Raw genomic sequence first — 17,846 nt, forward strand, 5'->3', positions numbered from 1 at the left:
TTAGCGACTCTTACTGCAAGCTCTGAATGATTATTTCTAGATTTATTTTTAATTATGTAGCATTGCATCATGACATATTTCATAAATCTTGTGTTCGGTAACTTCGGTTATGTACCTTTCTGTTTCGGCCGAAAGTGAAGTTAAACGTTCGGTTTCGGCCGAAAGTCAATTTTTAACTTTTGGTCTGGTTTCGGTTTCGGCCGAAACCAGAAATTCAATTTCGGTCGGCCTCTAACTGGGTGACTGAGTGACTGGAGTGACTGGACGAGCGACTGAGTGACTGAGTGACTGGACGAGCGACTGAGTGACTGGACGAGCGACTGAGTGACTGAGTGACTAGACGACCGACTGAGTGACTGAGTGACTGGACGAGCGACTGAGTGACTGAGTGACTGGACGAGCGACTGAGTGACTGAGTGACTGGACGAGCGACTGAGTGACTGAGTGATTGGACGAGCGACTGAGTGACTGAGTGACTGGACGAGCGACTGAGTGACTGAGTGAGCGACTGAGTGATTAGACGAGCGACTGAGTGACTGAGTGATTGAGTGACTGAATGACTGGACGAGCGACTGAGTGACTGGACGAGCGACTGAGTGACTGAGTGACTGGACGAGCAACTGGGTGACTGGACGAGCGACCGAGTGACTGAGCGAGCGACTGAGTGACTGGACGAGCGACTGAGTGACTGAGTGATTGAGTGACTGAATGACTGGACGAGCGACTGAGTGACTGGACGAGCGACTGAGTGACTGAGTGACTGGACGAGCAACTGGGTGACTGGACGAGCGACCGAGTGACTGAGCGAGCGACTGAGTGACTGGACGAGCGACTGAGTGACTAAGTGACTGTACGAGCGACTGAGTGACTGAGCGAGTGACTGAGTGACTGGACGAGCGACTGAGTGACTGAGTGACTGGACGAGCAACCGAGTGACTGAGTGACTGGACGAGCGACTGAGTGACTGGACGAGCGACCGAGCGACTGAGCGACTGGGTGGCTGGACGAGCGACCGAGCGACTGAGCGACTGACCGCCACCGCGGCCCTACCGCAGGTGGCCATCAAGGTGCTGGACAAGGCGCGTGTGCGCGGCGACCCGTACCTGTCCCGCGCCGTGCGACGCGAGGCGGCGGTGCAGCGCCGCGCGGGAGCCCACGCGGGCCTCTGTCGCCTCCTGCACGCCCTCGACAGCCCCGGGGCCCTCTACCTCGTGCTGGAGCTGTGCGCCCGCGGGGACCTCGGCTCGCGGGTCGCGACCGACGGCGCCCTCGGGGAGCCGCGCGCCCGCGGCTACGCGCGCCAGCTGCTGGCCGCGGCCGCGCACCTGCACGCGCGCGGCGTGGTGCACAGGTGAGGAGGTGGGGGTGAGTGGTGCACAGGTGAGGAGGGTAGGGTGGGGGTGAGTGATGCACAGGTGAGGAGGTGGGGGTGGGGGTGAGTGATGCACAGGTGAGGAGGTAGGGGGGTGTTGGCTGTAGGTGAGTGGTGCACAGGTGAGGAGGTGGGTAGGGTGCGGGTGGGGGTGTAGATGAGTGATGCACAGGTGAGGAGGTGGGTACGGTGGGGGGGTGTTGTCTGTAGGTGAGTGATGCACAGGTGAGGAGGTGGGGGGGGGGGGTGTAGGTGAGTGGTGCACAGGTGAGGAGGTGGGTACGGTGGGGGGGTGTTGGCTGTTGGTGAGTGATGCACAGGTGAGTCGGGGAGGGATGGTGGGGGGATGGGGTAGGTGGGTGAGAGGTTGTGAGAGTTTTTCACAGGTGAGTCTGGGGGGGAGATGTGTGTTGATGGGGGATGTTGCAGGTGAAATGAGTATGTGTGAGCCCCTGTGTTAATGGGGAGCGTTTGTGTAGTGGTTAGCGCTACGCTGCGCTATGAACCTGACGATCCGGGTTCGATCCCCGCTCACGGCCAACACCGGTGACGATTATTTGAATCGGTCGTGGGCCTCCCCTAGGTCGACTCAGCCTCAAATGAGTACCCGGTGCGGTGTGTAAACATCGGCACGGTGGAGACAAAGACGGTCCGGGTGTGGTGCTGGCCACCCACCCGCTCATGTGCCGTGCCAGCCTTCATAGGTGATGCTCGCTAACAGCACTTGCCCCAACAGTCTGTGAAGTCTATACGGGGAATCTTTGTCTTTGTGTCTGTAGAGATCTCAAGATTGAAAACATGTTGCTGGATGAAGATGACAACATCAAAATAATCGGTACGCATGTGCTGGAAATTCCACATTACTATGCCGTGGGCCAAGTCTATCCATTGGGTGACCAATGTTGACTGACATCGAAGGCGATGCTTCGAATGCTACTGATGCTACTTATGATGTTGCTGCTACTTCTGCTGATGATGTTAGGGGCCGTCCATAAATGATGTCACGCACCTAGGGGGGTGGGGGGTTTGATAATAGACAACATGTTTTATTTAAATTTTGATTTAAAGCTTTCGTGACTGCAGGGATTCATATTCTTGGTTCTTTCGGTAAAGTCACCGCGTAGAAGGGAAACAATAAAATAATTAAAATATAAAACAATACAATTCTCACGACGTTTCGACTGCAACACAAGCAATCATCATCAGGTGTGAAAACCACATGTAGAAAGGAAACAATAAAATAATTAAAAAAATTTAACAATAAAATTCTCACGACGTTTCGACTGCAACACAAGCAATCATCAACAGGTGTGAAAACCACAGCAAGAAAATTTGAAAAAAGTGGCGGTTATTTTTAACGTTAGCACCACGGAAAGTGATACGACGGTTTGTTCAGATTTGACAGTTGGTTCAGATGGACTCGTCCATCTGAACAAACTGTCAAATCTTTCAAATCGCTCTACGTGGTGCTAACGTTAAAAAAAGCGCCACTTTTTTAAAATTTTCTTGCTGTGGTATTCATACCTGATGATGATTGCTTGTGTTGCAGTCGAAACGTAGTGAGAATTTTATTGTTTTATATTTTTATTATTTTATTGTTTCCCTTCTACGTGACTTTACCGAAGGAACAAAGAATACGTTCTACTTAATTAAATAGACTTTTTAATAAATGTTTTCTCCTACAACATCAGAGTGCAGCGCCACATTAAATACGCACTACAATGACAATAGTTTAAAGCGATTTGAAGCATGTTTTATTTTGGGGGGGGGGGCGGACCTTTGTGACGTCATATTTGAGGGGGGGTCTGACTTTTTGTGACGCCGTGTGACGAAGGGGGGGGGGCGGAGTCAGAAATCGTCCAAAATCGCGTGACGTCATCTATGGACGGCCCCTTACTGGTGATGATATTGCTACTACTGCTGCTGATGATGATGGTGTTGCTGATGATGATGTTGCTACTACCGCTGCTGATGATGTTGCTGATGATGTTGCTGCTACTACTGCTGATGATGTTATTGCTGTACAACCTCCGACCTCCCCCCCCCCTCCACCAGACTTCGGCTTGAGCAATGAGCTGGCCACGTGTGGGGGTGGGGGTCCCTGCGAGGGGGCTCTGCTGCTGACGCAGTGCGGTAGTCCCGCGTACGCGGCCCCCGAGATTCTGTCGCAGAGACCCTACGGGACCCCGGCCGACGTTTGGTCCCTGTGAGTAGGGCGGGGGCGGGGGGGGTCTTACCCTCTGTGCACCCCACCGCATGCCTATACATTGTACGGAATCTGATGACGTGTGTTCGTGTGTTGTGTGGAATTCAGTGACATGTTAACATACGGGATTCGGACGACATGCTAATGCTGCGTATTGAATTCGAGTGGATGTCCATGTGATGCATGGCATTGACGTACCCGTTAATGCGATGTATGGAATTTGATTCCGTGTTCACGTATTCGGTCATGTCAATTTGATGTGTGGAATTCGAATGTCTGTTAATGTGATGTATGGAATCCAGGTGTGTGTTCATGTGATGTATGGAATCCAGGCGTGTGTCAATGTGATGTGTGGAATTCGAATGTCTGTTAATGTTATGTATGGAATCCAGGTGTATGTTAATGTGATGTATGGAATCCAGGTGTGTGTTAATGTGATGTATGGAATCCAGGTGTGTGTTCATGTGATGTATGGAATCCAGGCGTGTGTCAATGTGATGTGTGGAATTCGAATGTCTGTTAATGTTATGTATGGAATCCAGGTGTATGTTAATGTGATGTATGGAATCCAGGTGTGTGTTAATGTGATGTATGGAATCCAGGTGTATGTTTATGTGATGTGTGTGAATGTGATTATGGAATCCAGGTGTGTGTTAATGTGGTGTATGGGATCCAGGGGTGTGTTAATGTATTGTATGGAATCCAGGTGTGTGTTAATGTGATGTATGGAATCCAGGTATGTGTTAATGTGGTGTATGGAATCCAAGTGTATATTAATGCGCTAGAATCGTACAAATAATGTACTCGGGATTTTAAGTTTAACCCCACGGACGAGCAATACAATTCTCTAAGCACAAATAACCAATAAATAACTACTAAACACATTGTCATTAAGGGAGACAAATATATACAATAGGCGACGTTTCAAAAAATTACTCTTCTTCATAGCCACATAAACGGATAGGCCAGAGAGACGGAGTGAGCAAGATTCGTAAATGTATACACATATAGATAGACACGGTAACGTCGTAGACAAGCTGTGGCTGAGCCGGCTTTGTCGTCATTAGGACTCATCGGCACGTCGGTCGTGGTCAGTCGTCAAGGCTCACTGCTGCCAGGGTCTGCCTCCAGACACCGCCACCACACGACGACAAAGACAAAGATCCCCCGTGTAACCTGAACAGACTGTTGGGGCAAGTGCTGTTAGCGAGCGGCACCTATGAAGGCCGGCACGGCTAGCGAGGGGGTGGGTAGCCAGCACCACGCCTGACCGCCTTTGTCTCCCCAGTGACGACTACACACCGCACCGGGTACTCATTTGAGGCTGAGTCGACTTAGGGGAGGTCCAGGACCGGTTCAGATAATCGTCACCAGTGTTGGCCGTGAGCTGGGCATCGAACTAGGGTTGCTGGGTTCATAGCACAGCGTGCTAACTATCGCTACCATCGCCACCACTACCACCACCGCCGCCACCACCACTGCTAACATCACTACCACCACCGCTACCACCACTTCCGCTACCACCACTTCCACCACCACCGCTACCACCACCACTACCAAGGCTGGATTATGGACCGGGCCAGTGGGGCCAGTACCCCGGGGCCTCAGACTGCCAGGGGGCCTCCAAGCCTCAGACCAGTAGGCCCCCTCCACGCTTAAAGCGTGAGCTGACCACTAGGGCCCCCGGGCCCTTGGGTGCTTACAGTGTGAGTTGACCACTAGGGCCCCCAGGACCCTGGGTACTCACAGCGTGAGTTGACCACTAGGACCCCCAGGCCCCTGGGTGTTCACAGCGTGAGTTGACCACTAGGGCCCCCAGGCCCCTGGGTGTTCACAGCGTGAGTTGACCACTAGGGCCCTCAGGCCCCTGGGTGTTCACAGCGTGAGTTGACCACTAGGGCCCCAAGGCCCCTGGGTGTTCACAGCGTGAGTTGACCACTAGGGCCCTCAGGCCCCTGGGTGTTCACAGCGTGAGTTGACCACTAGGGCCCCAAGGCCCCTGGGTGTTCACAGCGTGAGTTGACCACTAGGGCCCCCAGGCCCCTGGGTACTCACAGTGTGAGTTGACCACTAGTGGCCCCAGGCCCCTGGGTGCACACATCGAGCGTACCACCTGGGGCCCCTTGGTACACGCAGTGCATGCTGAGAACGAGAGGCTCTCGGAGAGTGCGGTGCTTCTGTACAACTGAGCCACTGGCTGGCACGCTACAATACGCTGTGACAAGATACAATATTCACCAACAAGTCAGTTAATTCTGCATAACAGGACATTTTGAAGGGCGTCATATTATGGCAAGCCATTCGTTATTTGACTTACCGTAGCTAGCTATCCCTTTACTTTAGCTAGCTGCCCATTTTCCCGAGCTAACTGCCCATATGATTCAGCATGTTAACATAAATTAGTTAGCTAGCTGCCATTTTTGCCAGGTAGCTGGCCTTACAACCAAATTAGCTGCACTGTATATAGCCAGCTAGGGAGACCGAGGGCTCGTCGTTTATTCAGAATCAGAATCAGAAAGGGTTTTATTCGCCATGAAAGTTCACACCGACACGGAATTTACTTTGGCAGGATGGTGCATACATTCAACATATAGGAATCTAAAATCTTAAATAAGTTTTAAACAAGTCTTACTATAATAATAAGGGTTAAAAGTCTAACTAACACCAAGGGGCTGAAGTATATAAAATTGAATAAATATCGAATATAAAATAGGTTTAAGATATAATTTAAAAATAAAAAATACAAATAGGTTAACATAGTTAATGTCGGCAAGGTGTCATTATGTAGATAAAATGTTAAAATCAGTGTAAGCCCTTGGTCTTGTTTAACAGGCCAGCAGCAGATGGGAAGAAACTGTTTTATGGTGTGAGGTTTTGGTCCTGATGGACCGAAGCCTTCTGCCGGAGGGGAGTAGCTGAAACAGAGAGTGTCCAGGGTGGGAGGAATCGGCCACAATCTTCCTCGCTCGCCTCGCGGTCCTTGTCGTGTGCAGGTCCTCGAGGGTTGGTAGATTGCAGGCAATTACCTTCTCAGCAGTATGGATGATACGCTGCAGTCTGCTCTTGTCCTTGGCAGTGGCAGCAGCGTACCAGACAGTTATGGAGGAGGTGAGGATGGATTCAATGATCGCTGTATAGAATTGCACCATCATTGTCTTGGGCAGGTTGATTTTCTTCAGCTGCCGTAGAAAGTACATCCTCTGTTGAGCTCTCTTGGTGAGGGAGCTGATGTTCAGTTCCCACTTGAGGTCCCGGGAGAGAATAGTGCCCAGGAAGCTGAAGGACTCTACAATTTTGACTGGGGAGTCTAACAGGGTGATGGGGGTGAGTGGGGCTGTATTCTTCCTGAAGTCCACAACCATCTCAACTGTCTTTAGAGCATTTAGCTCTAAGTTGTTCTGGCTACACCAGGTCACCAGGTTGTCAGCTTCCCACCTAGAGTCAGACTCATCCCCACCAGAGATCAGCCCAATGAGGGTGGTGTCGTCCGCAAACTTCAAGAGTTTGACGGACAGATGATTGGAGGTGCAGCTGTTGGTATACAGGGAGAATAGCAGTGGGGAAAGGACGCAGCCCTGAGGAGTTCCGGTGCTGATGGACCTGGAGTCAGAGACTTGTGTTCCCAGCTTAACGCACTGCTTCCTGTCAGACATGAAGTCTGCGATCCACCTGCAGGTGGAGTAGGGCACGTTCAGCTGGAAGAGCTTGTCCTGAAGCAGGGCAGGGATGATGGTGTTGAAGGCAGAGCTGAAGTCCACAAACAGGATCCTGGCGTAGAATGCTGGGGCGTCCAGATGCTGTAGGGTGAAGTGGAGGGCCACGTTAACTGCGTCGTCCACAGACCTGTTATCTCTGTAGGCAAACTGAAGGGGGTCCAGGAGAGGGTCTGTGATGGCTTTGAGGTGTGCCAGGACCAGGCGCTCAAAAGAATTAATTACCACAGATGTAAGGGCGACCGGTCTGTAATCATTTAGTCCTGTTGGCCTTAGCTTTTTGGGCACAGGGATGATGGTGGAGGACTTGAGACAGGCTGGTACATGGCATGTCTCCAGGGAGGTGTTAAAGATGTTGGTGAACACTGGAGACAGCTGGTCAGCGCAGTGCCTGAGGGTGGCTGGAGAGACAGAGTCCGGCCCGGCTGCTTTGCGTGGTTTCTGCCTCTTGAAAAGTCTATTAACTTCTCCCTCCTGAAAGGAGAGAGTCGTCTCTGTAGTATGGGTGGGGGATGGGGCCTCTTGGGTGGGAAGGGGTGGTTCAGGACAGTCCAATTGTCTTTCAAATCTACAGTAGAACTCGTTCAGGTCGTTGGCTAGGCGGGAGTCGTTAGTGGTGTGGGGGGCTCTGGGTTTGTAGTTGGTGATCTGCCTGAGCCCTCTCCAGACAGAAGCAGCGTCGTTAGTAGAGAACTGGTGTTTTAGTCTCTCTGAGTACAGTCGTTTAGCCTCTCTCACCGCTTTGCTAAACCTGTTCTTCGACTCCTTGAATCTGTCTCTATCCCCACTCCTAAACGCTTCCTCCTTCTCCAACCTCAACCTTCTGAGCTTTGCTGATAACCAGGGCTTATTGTTGTTGTTAAAGTTCACCCTGGTACGTGTTGGGATACAGCAGTCCTCACAGAAGCTGATGTAGGACGTCACAGCCTCTGTGAGTTCATCCAGACTATTGGTAGCAGTCGTGAACATATCCCAGTCAGTACAGTCTAAGCACGCCCGCAAATCTTCCACAGCCTCACTGGTCCACTGTTTAGATGTCCTCACAGGAGGTTTACAGAGTTTTAGTTTCTGCCTGTATGCAGGAATCAGGTGGACCATGGCATGGTCAGAGTGTCCTAGTGCTGCTCGGGGGATGGCGTGGTAGGCTCTACTGACTTTAGTGTAGCAGTGATCCAGAGTGTTCCCTTCTCTGGTTGGGCATTTAATGAATTGTATGTATTTGGGGAGTTCGTGGCTGAGATTACCTTTGTTAAAGTACGATAACCAACGAATCTGGATTTGCTCGCTCCACACTCAGAATCTGATCGGCGAGCATGCGTTGGGCCTCTTTAACCTGAGGACAAAGCGGTAAATAAACTCCGACCAAAATGAGCGATGCGAACTCGCGAGGCGAGTAAAACGGTTTACAGGTTATAAAAATTGATTCAAGGAGTGGAGAACAATGTTGCAGAATCACTGTGACATCTACACACCAGCCACTGTTAATGTAAAAACAAATACCACCGCCTTTCGTCTTACCGGAGAGTGCTATGTCACGATCCGATCTTACAAGATGGAATCCTGCTAGTTGTAGCGAAGTGTCCAGAATCAAATCACACAGCCATGTCTCCGTGAAGCACAAAACAGAAGATGAAAGAAAGTCTTTGTTTTTTACCATCAGTAGCTGAAGTTCATCCATTTTGTTGTACAGTGAACGTACGTTGGAGGAAAAAGCTCGGAAGCACTGTTCGGATCCCGCGTCTGCGTAGCCGTACGAGAGCCCCCGACCGTTTACCCCTTGGGCGGCGTTTCGCTGCTTGAGCAAAGCCTAGCGCGGCATTGACTAGAAAGCCTACTAATTCTGCCGCTGGAAGCAGAAAAGTAGGAATTAAATCCACAGGAGTTGTTTCCCTGATATATAAAAGTTCGTCTCTTGTTAGAGAACTCCGAAAATCTTGGCAAAACACTGATTTTACAGACAAAACAAGACAAAACAGGGCGCACCGACCGGCTGAGGCTACCATCATCGGCGCCATCTTCGCACCAGCACGAGTGTGCTGAACAGCAGGACTCTCTCACCAGCACTGGTGTGATGAACAGTAGGCTCCTCTCACCAACACGGGTGTGTTGAACAGCAGGCCCCTCTCACCAGCACGGGTGTGATGAACAGTAGGCCCCTCTCACCAGCACGGGTGTGATGAACAGTAGGCCTCTCTCACCAGCACGGGTGTGTTGAACAGCAGGCCCCTCTCACCAACACGGGTGTGATGAACAGCAGGCCTCTCTCACCAACACGGGTGTGATGAACAGCAGGCCTCTCTCACCAGCACAAGTGTGATGACAAGCAGGCCTCTCTCACCAGCACAGGTGTGATGAACAGTAGGCCTCTCTCACCAGCATGGGTGTGTTGAACAGCAGGCCCCTCTCACCAGCACGGGTGTGATGAACAGTAGGCCTCTCTCACCAGCACGGGTGTGTTGAACAGCAGGACCCTCTCACCAGCACGGGTGTGCTGAACAGCAGGCCCCTCTCACCAACACGGGTGTGATGAACAGCAGGCCCCTCTCACCAGCACGGGTGTGCTGAACAGTAGGCCCCTCAACACGGGTGTGCTGAACAGCAGGCCTCTCTCACCAGCACGGGTGTGCTGAACAGCAGGCCCCTCAACAGCAGGCCTCTCTCACCAGCACAGGTGTGCTGAACAGCAGGCCCCTCTCACCAGCACGGGTGTGCTGAACAGCAGGCCCCTCTCACCAGCACGGGTGTGCTGAGCAGCAGGCCTCTCTCACCAGCACGGGTGTGTTGAACAGCAGGCCCCTCTCAACAGCACGGGTGTGATGAACAGCAGGCCCCTCTCACCAGCACAGGTGTGCCGAACAGCAGGCCTCTCTCACCAGCACGGGTGTGTTGAACAGCAGACCCCTCTCAAGACAAAACTGGACAAAACAGGGCGCACCAACCGGCCGAGGCTGCCATCATCGGCGCCATCTTGTTTCTAATTGAGAGCTTAGTTAGCCGTTGACAAATAAATTGTTCAAAATACACCGTGGTTTTGTGAAACATGAAAAAATATGCCAAAAGCTATATGTTTTCATACACTAACGCATATGTAGTGACTTGCTGGGACTCGGAGACGATGTAGAGACGACACCGTTTATTAACCCTTAAACCCCCGTTACAGCTTCGCACCCGAAGAGGTAACAGGCCTCTCCACCCGTTGCTCTCAGGGGAGGTATTCACCAGCTAAACTTCGCCTGCTCCCCAGCTATGCCTCGGCCCTCTTCTAAGGGAGGCTAGCTGACCTGGCCCAGTCAAGGCGCAGGTCTCCACCACCAGCCACACGGACCCGGCCCTTAAAAGGACGTCGGGCTCTGAGGCTCTGGGGTCGAACCACTGGCTTGCTCTGCCTGGCCCTTACAAGGGCAACGGGTCAGAGGAGTCCCAGGGTGTCTAGCTAGCTGAACTTCGATCTTCAACTGGTTCTTCTGGCTTCGGCTTGTTGAAGATCCCCTCTCTCCCCTGGGTCCCCGTCTTTTATCTAATTCCCTACCGAGGGGCAGGGTTCTGTGGGATCCTAGGACACCCCTCAGCCCCCACCCGTTGGGATCCAAACATCCCCCTCCCCCCCCCGAAGGCGCCGGCTAGGGATATGACAATCGCCCCGTACGTCTCAATAGCACCGTTACACATATATATGAGACCCAATCCATACTGAAAGATTAAGGAAAACCCCATTCATTTTTTCCATAGACCGTCTGTTTTTAGATCCACGGAAGGGGACAATGCTCACGTTGACATGCAAATTGTTGACAGCTCTTAATGAGGCTTTTTGTCCCCTCCCCATCGATGGGGTGTGGCCTATGGTGTGTGGCCCTTCCCCATCGATGGGGTGTGGCCTATGGGGTGTGGCCCCTCCCCATCGATGGGGTGTGGCCTATGGGGTGTGGCCCCTCCCCATCGATGGGGTGTGGCCTATGGGGTGTGGCCCTTCCCCATCGATGGGGTGTGGCCTATGGGGTGTGGCCCCTCCCCATCGATGGGGTGTGGCCTATGGGGTGTGGCCCCTCCCCATCGATGGGGTGTGGCCTACGTGCATAGTCTCCACCAAGTAATTTCACCGACTTATCAGAAACCTTTGTTGGTTGTTCAGCCAATGAAAAACAAAAAAGTTATCTTTTGAATTTCATGCAACATAATTCTCTGTGTGTTAGGCAGGTATATACAACATTACTTGGTAGGAAAAGCCACAGACAGATGCCTGTTTTCTTGCTTGGTGTACACCACAGTCATATATTCAGAGACTTTTTCATCTTATTCTAAAACAACAGCCTGTTTAAAGGCTATTTCAACAATCCCTCCTAAGGGCTATGTTCTAACAGCCTTTTCAAAGGGTTATTTTTTTACGTGATTTTCTATTTTTTTCTTTTTTCTATTCAAAGCTGCCTTTAAGTACAAGTAGACTATAAAATACTACCACTTGATTGTGTTTTCTAACAACAGTATTTGAAGGGTGTTGCCATTATTAATATATATTAATTCAATTATTATTTAATAAGAATCGATATATGCTATAAATATATTCATATAAATGGCATGCTAGTCCTGAAATATGGACCGCAAACGTTGGAATCGCGGTGCTTCCAAAAGGAAAGCCAAAAAAGACGAGGAGGCAAGAGAGGAAGTTTTACTTCAAAGTGTTCCACTCATTGCTAACTTCTTTCAAAAACCATCACGCGTGCTTGCCTTGCACCAGCGGACAAAGGGCAGTGCTATAGATGCAGATCTCGTGCAGCAACTTGATGGCGAACGTAAATACTGGAGGGACATTTCGAAACGAGTTGCAGCAGTGATCAAGTTCTTGGGCGAAAGAGGACTTGCGTTTAGGGGAAATGATGAAGGGTTTGGGTCAACCCATAACGGTTATTTCCTTGGCATCCTAGAATTGTAATCACAATTTGACCCATTCTTAGCTGAACATATTAAAAAGTTTGGTGGAAAAGGAAGAGGCACGGTGTCCTATTTGTCATCGACAAAGTGTGAATAACTCATTGAGCTAATGGGTCAGAAAACTCGCCAAACAAGAGCAGATGAGATTCGGGATGCCAAATATTTTTCAATAATTGTTAACTCCACCCCAGACCTGTCACAGGTGGACCAATTGACGTTCATATTCCGGTTTGTTAACAGCAGCGGGAATGTGGTGGAGCGATTCCTGGGCTTTGAGCCCATTGAGAGCCACACCGGTAAAAGTTTATCAGACTGTGATGGTGGAGGGCCTTGGGTTGGACCTCTCAAACTGTAGAGGTCAGTCATATGACAATGCAAGCAACGTGTCAGAAAAACACAATGAGCTACAGGCCCGTCTGAAACAAAAAAAACCCTCTGATAGAGTGTGTGCCTTGCGCAGCGCATTCACTTAACTTAGTTGGTGTTAACATCTTAGACGGCAGTAGCCCAGAAGCTGACGAGTTTTTTTTACATGTTGCAGTCACTGTACACATTTTGCTCTTCATCCACACACAGATGGGGGAAAGTCTTTTGGAAGACAGATGTCAGACTGACATTAAAATCGTTGTCCAGTACTCGGTGGAGTGCTCGGGCAGAGTCAACCAAGGCACTGTGGAGAAATTACACCCACATTCGAGAGGCCTTGGGTGGTATGTGCAATGATGGTAATGAGAAAAGAGATACTCGAATTGAGGCCGCTGGACTATGTGCTAAATTGGACACCTTAGGGATGGTGTTCATGGCACATTTCTGGGACGTCACACTTGACCCGTTCCACGCTACAAGCATGCGCCTACAGAAAAGTGACATTGACATCTCTGTAGCAGCGCAGATTTTGTCTCCGTTGAGGGATTTTGTGGCGTGACAGCGAGACCAGTTTGAGGCTTTTGAAAGGGCAGCCTTAAATGTGACAGGTTCTCTCTCAGTCATATAAGCACGATCTTCAGTGAAACAGGAAACACAAAACATTTGCAGATGAGAGCTCAGAGCCAGGTGTGACACTGGAGGGGAGGGAGAAGTTCATAAGAGAAACATTTAATGTGGTCATTGATCAGCTAGTGGCATGCCTTGAACATCGCTTGGATGCTTACAAGCATTTGACCAGTCTCTTTAGAGTTCTATTCATGTCAGATCAGGTGTCTAAGAGTGATGTCATAGTGGAAAAGGTAAATGCACTCTCCGCTGCATATCAATCAGACCTGGACATGAACTTTGCCAATTAACTCATCCAATTCAAGTCTTTCATGTCCGACTCTGAGGGTGAGAAGTGCCCAACTACATTGCTTGAGACGTTGCAGGCAACTTAATCTGCAGTCAGCGTTCCCCAATGTTTTCGTGGCACTTCGGATTTTTCTAACTTCGCCATTGACAAACTGCCAGGGTGAGCGGACATTTGCCCCTTTTAGGCAGAATAAAAAAAATAGCTGCGGAGTAGCGCGTTGCCAAACGCGTCTCAGCTCATTGTCACTTATGCCAATAGTGTCAGACCTTGTCAGACAGCGAGATTTTGACCGTCAAGCGGATGATTTTGCGAGGAAGAAGGCAAGAAAGACACGTGACCAGGGACCTCACGGGACCGTGATCTGGCCCTGGCCACTACCACCACCACCGCTACCACCACTATTACCGCTTCCACCACCACCACTTCCACCGCTACCACCACCTCCGCCACCACACACACGCGTGCTATGTCAGCGATTACCGCTGCTGCCCGGGGGAATGCCCAATGATGTTGCCCCATCGGTGACAATGAAGCAGCGGCAGCATCAGCAGCAGCAGGAGGCCGTGCGTGGTGAGCCACGAGCAGCAGCAGCAGCAGGAGGCCGTGCGTGGTGAGCCACGAGCAGCAGCTGCAGCAGCAGCAAGAGGCCGTGCGTGGTGAGCCACGAGCAGCAGCAGCAGCAGCAGGAGGCCGTGCGTGGTGAGCCACGAGCAGCTGCAGCAGCAGCAGCAGGAGGCCGTGCGTGGTGAGCCACGAGCTGCAGCAGCAGCTGCAGCAGCAGGCCGTGCGTGGTGAGCCACGAGCAGCAGCAGCAGCAGGAGGAGGCCGTGCGTGGTGAGCCACGAGCAGCAGCAGCAGTGTCGTCTCCTTGGTGCTGTGGCCAGCGTGTCGGAGTCACGCGGCTGGCGAGGTTTTAATTAACTCGGAGCTAGGGAGCGTGCGAGTTGTGTGGTGATGTGTGTGTGTGTGGTGACCTGTGTGTGTGTGTGGTGATGTGTGTGTGTGTGGTGACCTGTGTGTGTGTGGTGATCTATGTGTGTGTGGTGATCTGTGTGTGTGGTGATCTGTGTGTGTGTGTGTGGTGAGCTGTGTGTGTGTGGTGATATGTGTGTGTGTGGTGATGTGTGTGTGTGTGGTGATGTGTGTGTGTGTGTGGTGATATGTGTGTGTGGTGACCTGTGTGTGTATGTGTGGTGATCTGTGTGTGTGTGTGGTGATCTGTGTGTGTGTGTGTGGTGATATGTGTGTGTGGTGACCTGTGTGTGTATGTGTGGTGATCTCTGTGTGTGTGGTGATCTGTGTGTGTGTGTGGTGATCTGTGTGTGTGTGTGGTGATGTGTGTGTGTGTGGTGATCTGTGTGTATGTGTGGTGATCTCTGTGTGTGTGTGGTGATCTGTGTGTGTGTGTGTGGTGATCTGTGTGTGTGTGTGTGGTGATCTGTGTGTATGTGTGTGGTGATCTGTGTGTGTGTGTGTGTGACCTGTGTGTGTGTGTGTGGTGATCTGGGTGTGTGTGTGGTGATCTGTGTGTGTGACCTGTGTGTGTGTGTGGTGATCTGTGTGTGTGTGGTGATCTGTGTGTGTGACCTGTGTGTGTGTGTGGTGATCTGGGTGTGTGTGTGGTGATCTGTGTGTGTGACCTGTGTGTGTGTGTGTGGTGATCTGGGTGTGTGTGTGGTGATCTGTGTGTGTGACCTGTGTGTGTATGTGGTAATCTGTGTGTGTGTGGTGATCTGGGTGTGTCCATAAATGACGTCACGCGATTTTGGACGATTTTTGACCCCCCCCCCCTCGTCACACGGCGTAACAAAAAGTCAGACCCCCCCCCTCAAATATGACGTCACAAAGCTCTGCCCCTCCCAAAACCATATTTCCATTTCAACCATATTTCCATTTAAAACTACTGTCATTGTTGTGCGTATTTAATATGGCGCTGCACTCTGATGTTGTAGGAAAAAAACATTTATTAAAAAGTCAATTTAATTAAGCAGAACGTCACAAATATCTGACCACCCCCCCCCCCCCCTAGGCGCGTGACGTCATTTATGGACGGCCCCATACGGGGGAACTTTGTCTGTGTAGGTGCTACTGGCTAACGGCACTTGCCCCAACAGTCTATTGTGCTTGCTTACGCTCCCCGTAAGCAAGCACCACAAAGATACGGGGAGTGGTGGCGCAGTGGTTAGCGCACTGCGCTGCACTGTTTACACTCCCGCTCACGGCGAACATCAGTGGCGAAATGTTTAGCCGGTGCTGGACCGCCCGCTACGTCTTCCAATTTAATGACCACGTTCGCGCATAAAAGCAGCAGCAGCAGCAACAATAAGAATACACACTGCTCATAAATCAGCTGCGAGCTGCGTTAACGAGATAATGATTGATGGCGCTGCTAGTCTGGGCAGGTCGAAGTTTTTTTTGTTTTAATGAAATCTGTTTAATCATTGGCTCGCAGTGTGAGTGTGGGGGGGGGTCTCTGTTGTGCGGGGAGCGGTGGTGCAGCGGTGAGCGCTACGCCGCGCTTCGAACCCGGCGACCCGGGGTCGATTCCCGCTCACGGCCAGCACCCAGCGGGGATTATTTTAACCGGGCCTGGGCCACCCGCTTAGGTCGACTCGGCCTCAAAATGAGTACCTGGTGAGGTGTGCAAACGTCGCCACTGGGGAGACAAAGGCGGCCGGGCGTGGTGCTGGCCACCCACCCCATCGCGTGTCATTTTGGCCTTCGTAGGTGCTCGCTAGCAGCACTTGCCCCAACAGTCTGTTAAGGCTACACGGGGGAACTTTGTCTTTGTTTAAGTGCTACTCGCTAGCAGCACTTGCCCCAACTGTCTGTTAAGGCTACACGGGGGACCTTTGTCTTTGTTTAGGTGCTACTCGCTAGCAGCACTTGCCCCAACAGTCTGTTAAGGCTACACGGGGGACCTTTGTCTTTGTTTGGTCTCTCGTAAACATTCGTCCGCACACAACAGAACCACGGCGGCTGCAGCCCAGGGGGTGGTTCGACCACTGGGAGATGGCGGAGGCACTCGGCTGGCACCGCTCAGAGTCAGGGTTCCAATCCGGGTCTCAGCCGCTGGCAGTGGTTAAACCGGGGTCCTCACACGGAGACCCGTAGACTCACACGGAGATGCGTAAACTCACACAGAGACTCGTAGACTCACGTAGAAACGCGTAGACTCACACAGATACCAGTAGATTCACAGACTCACGTAGAGACCACAAACTCACACAGAGGCCCGTAGACTCACACAGAGACCGGTAGACTCACACAGAGACCCGTAGACTCACACGGAGACCCGTAAACTCACATAGAGACTCGTAGACTCACGTAGAGACGCGTAGACTCACACAGAGACCAGTAGACTCACAGACTCACGTAGAGACCACAAACTCACACAGAGGCCCGTAGACTCACACAGAGACCGGTAGACTCACACAGAGACCCGTAGACTCACACGGAGACCGGTAAACTCACATAGAGACTCGTAGACTCACGTAGAGACGCGTAGACTCACACAGAGACCAGTAGACTCACAGACTCACGTAGAGACCACAAAGTCACACAGAGGCCCGTAAACTCAAACAGAGACCGGTAGACTCACACAGAGACCCGTAGACTCACACGGAGAACCGTAAACTCACATAGAAACTCGTAGACTCACGTAGAGACACGTAGACTCACACAGATACCAGTAGACTCACAGACTCACGTAAAGACCACAAACTCACACAGAGGCCCGTAGACTCAAACAGAGACCGGTAGACTCACACAGAGACCCGTAGACTCACACGGAGACCCGTAAACTCACATAGAGACTCGTAGACTCACGTAGAGACGCGTAGACTCACACAGAGACCAGTAGACTCACAGACTCATGTAGAGACCACAAACTCACACAGAGGCCCGTAGACTCACACAGAGACCGGTAGACTCACACAGAGACCCGTAGACTCACACGGAGACCCGTATACTCACATATAGACTCACGTAGAAACGCGTAGACTCACACAGAGACCTCGTAGACTCACACGTAGACTTGTAGACTCACACAAAGACTCGTAGACTCACATAGAGATGCATAGACTCACACAAAGCCCATAAACTCACACAGAGACCCGTAGGCTCACACGCAGAGACCCGTAGATTCACACATAGACCAGTATGCTCACACGGAGACTCGTAGACTCACACAGAGCCCCGTAGACTCATAGACTCCCACAGAGACCCATATACTCACATAGAGACCCGTATACTCACATAGAGACCCGTAGTCTCACACAGAGACCTGTAGGCGCACATAGAGACCCGTAGTCGCACACAGACCCCTAGACTCACACAGAGACCCGT

General features: G+C 51.3%; 1 protein-coding gene across 1 annotated transcript in view; it reads left to right on the top strand.

Moving 5' to 3' along the window:
* Nucleotides 1-17,846, top strand: part of HUNK (hormonally up-regulated Neu-associated kinase) — a 49,674-nt gene that overhangs the window by 9,858 nt on the left and 21,970 nt on the right. The window contains exons 3-5 of the mRNA XM_076053255.1: nucleotides 1,056-1,351; nucleotides 2,152-2,207; nucleotides 3,428-3,578. Coding sequence (XP_075909370.1) covers nucleotides 1,056-1,351; nucleotides 2,152-2,207; nucleotides 3,428-3,578 — 503 coding nt within the window. The remainder of the gene's footprint in view (nucleotides 1-1,055; nucleotides 1,352-2,151; nucleotides 2,208-3,427; nucleotides 3,579-17,846) is intronic.

Source organism: Petromyzon marinus, chromosome 60 (genome assembly GCF_048934315.1).
Source record: "Petromyzon marinus isolate PM22_M1 ecotype Great Lakes invasive population chromosome 60, UKy_Petmar_22M1.pri1.0, whole genome shotgun sequence".
NCBI lineage: Eukaryota > Metazoa > Chordata > Hyperoartia > Petromyzontiformes > Petromyzontidae > Petromyzon > Petromyzon marinus.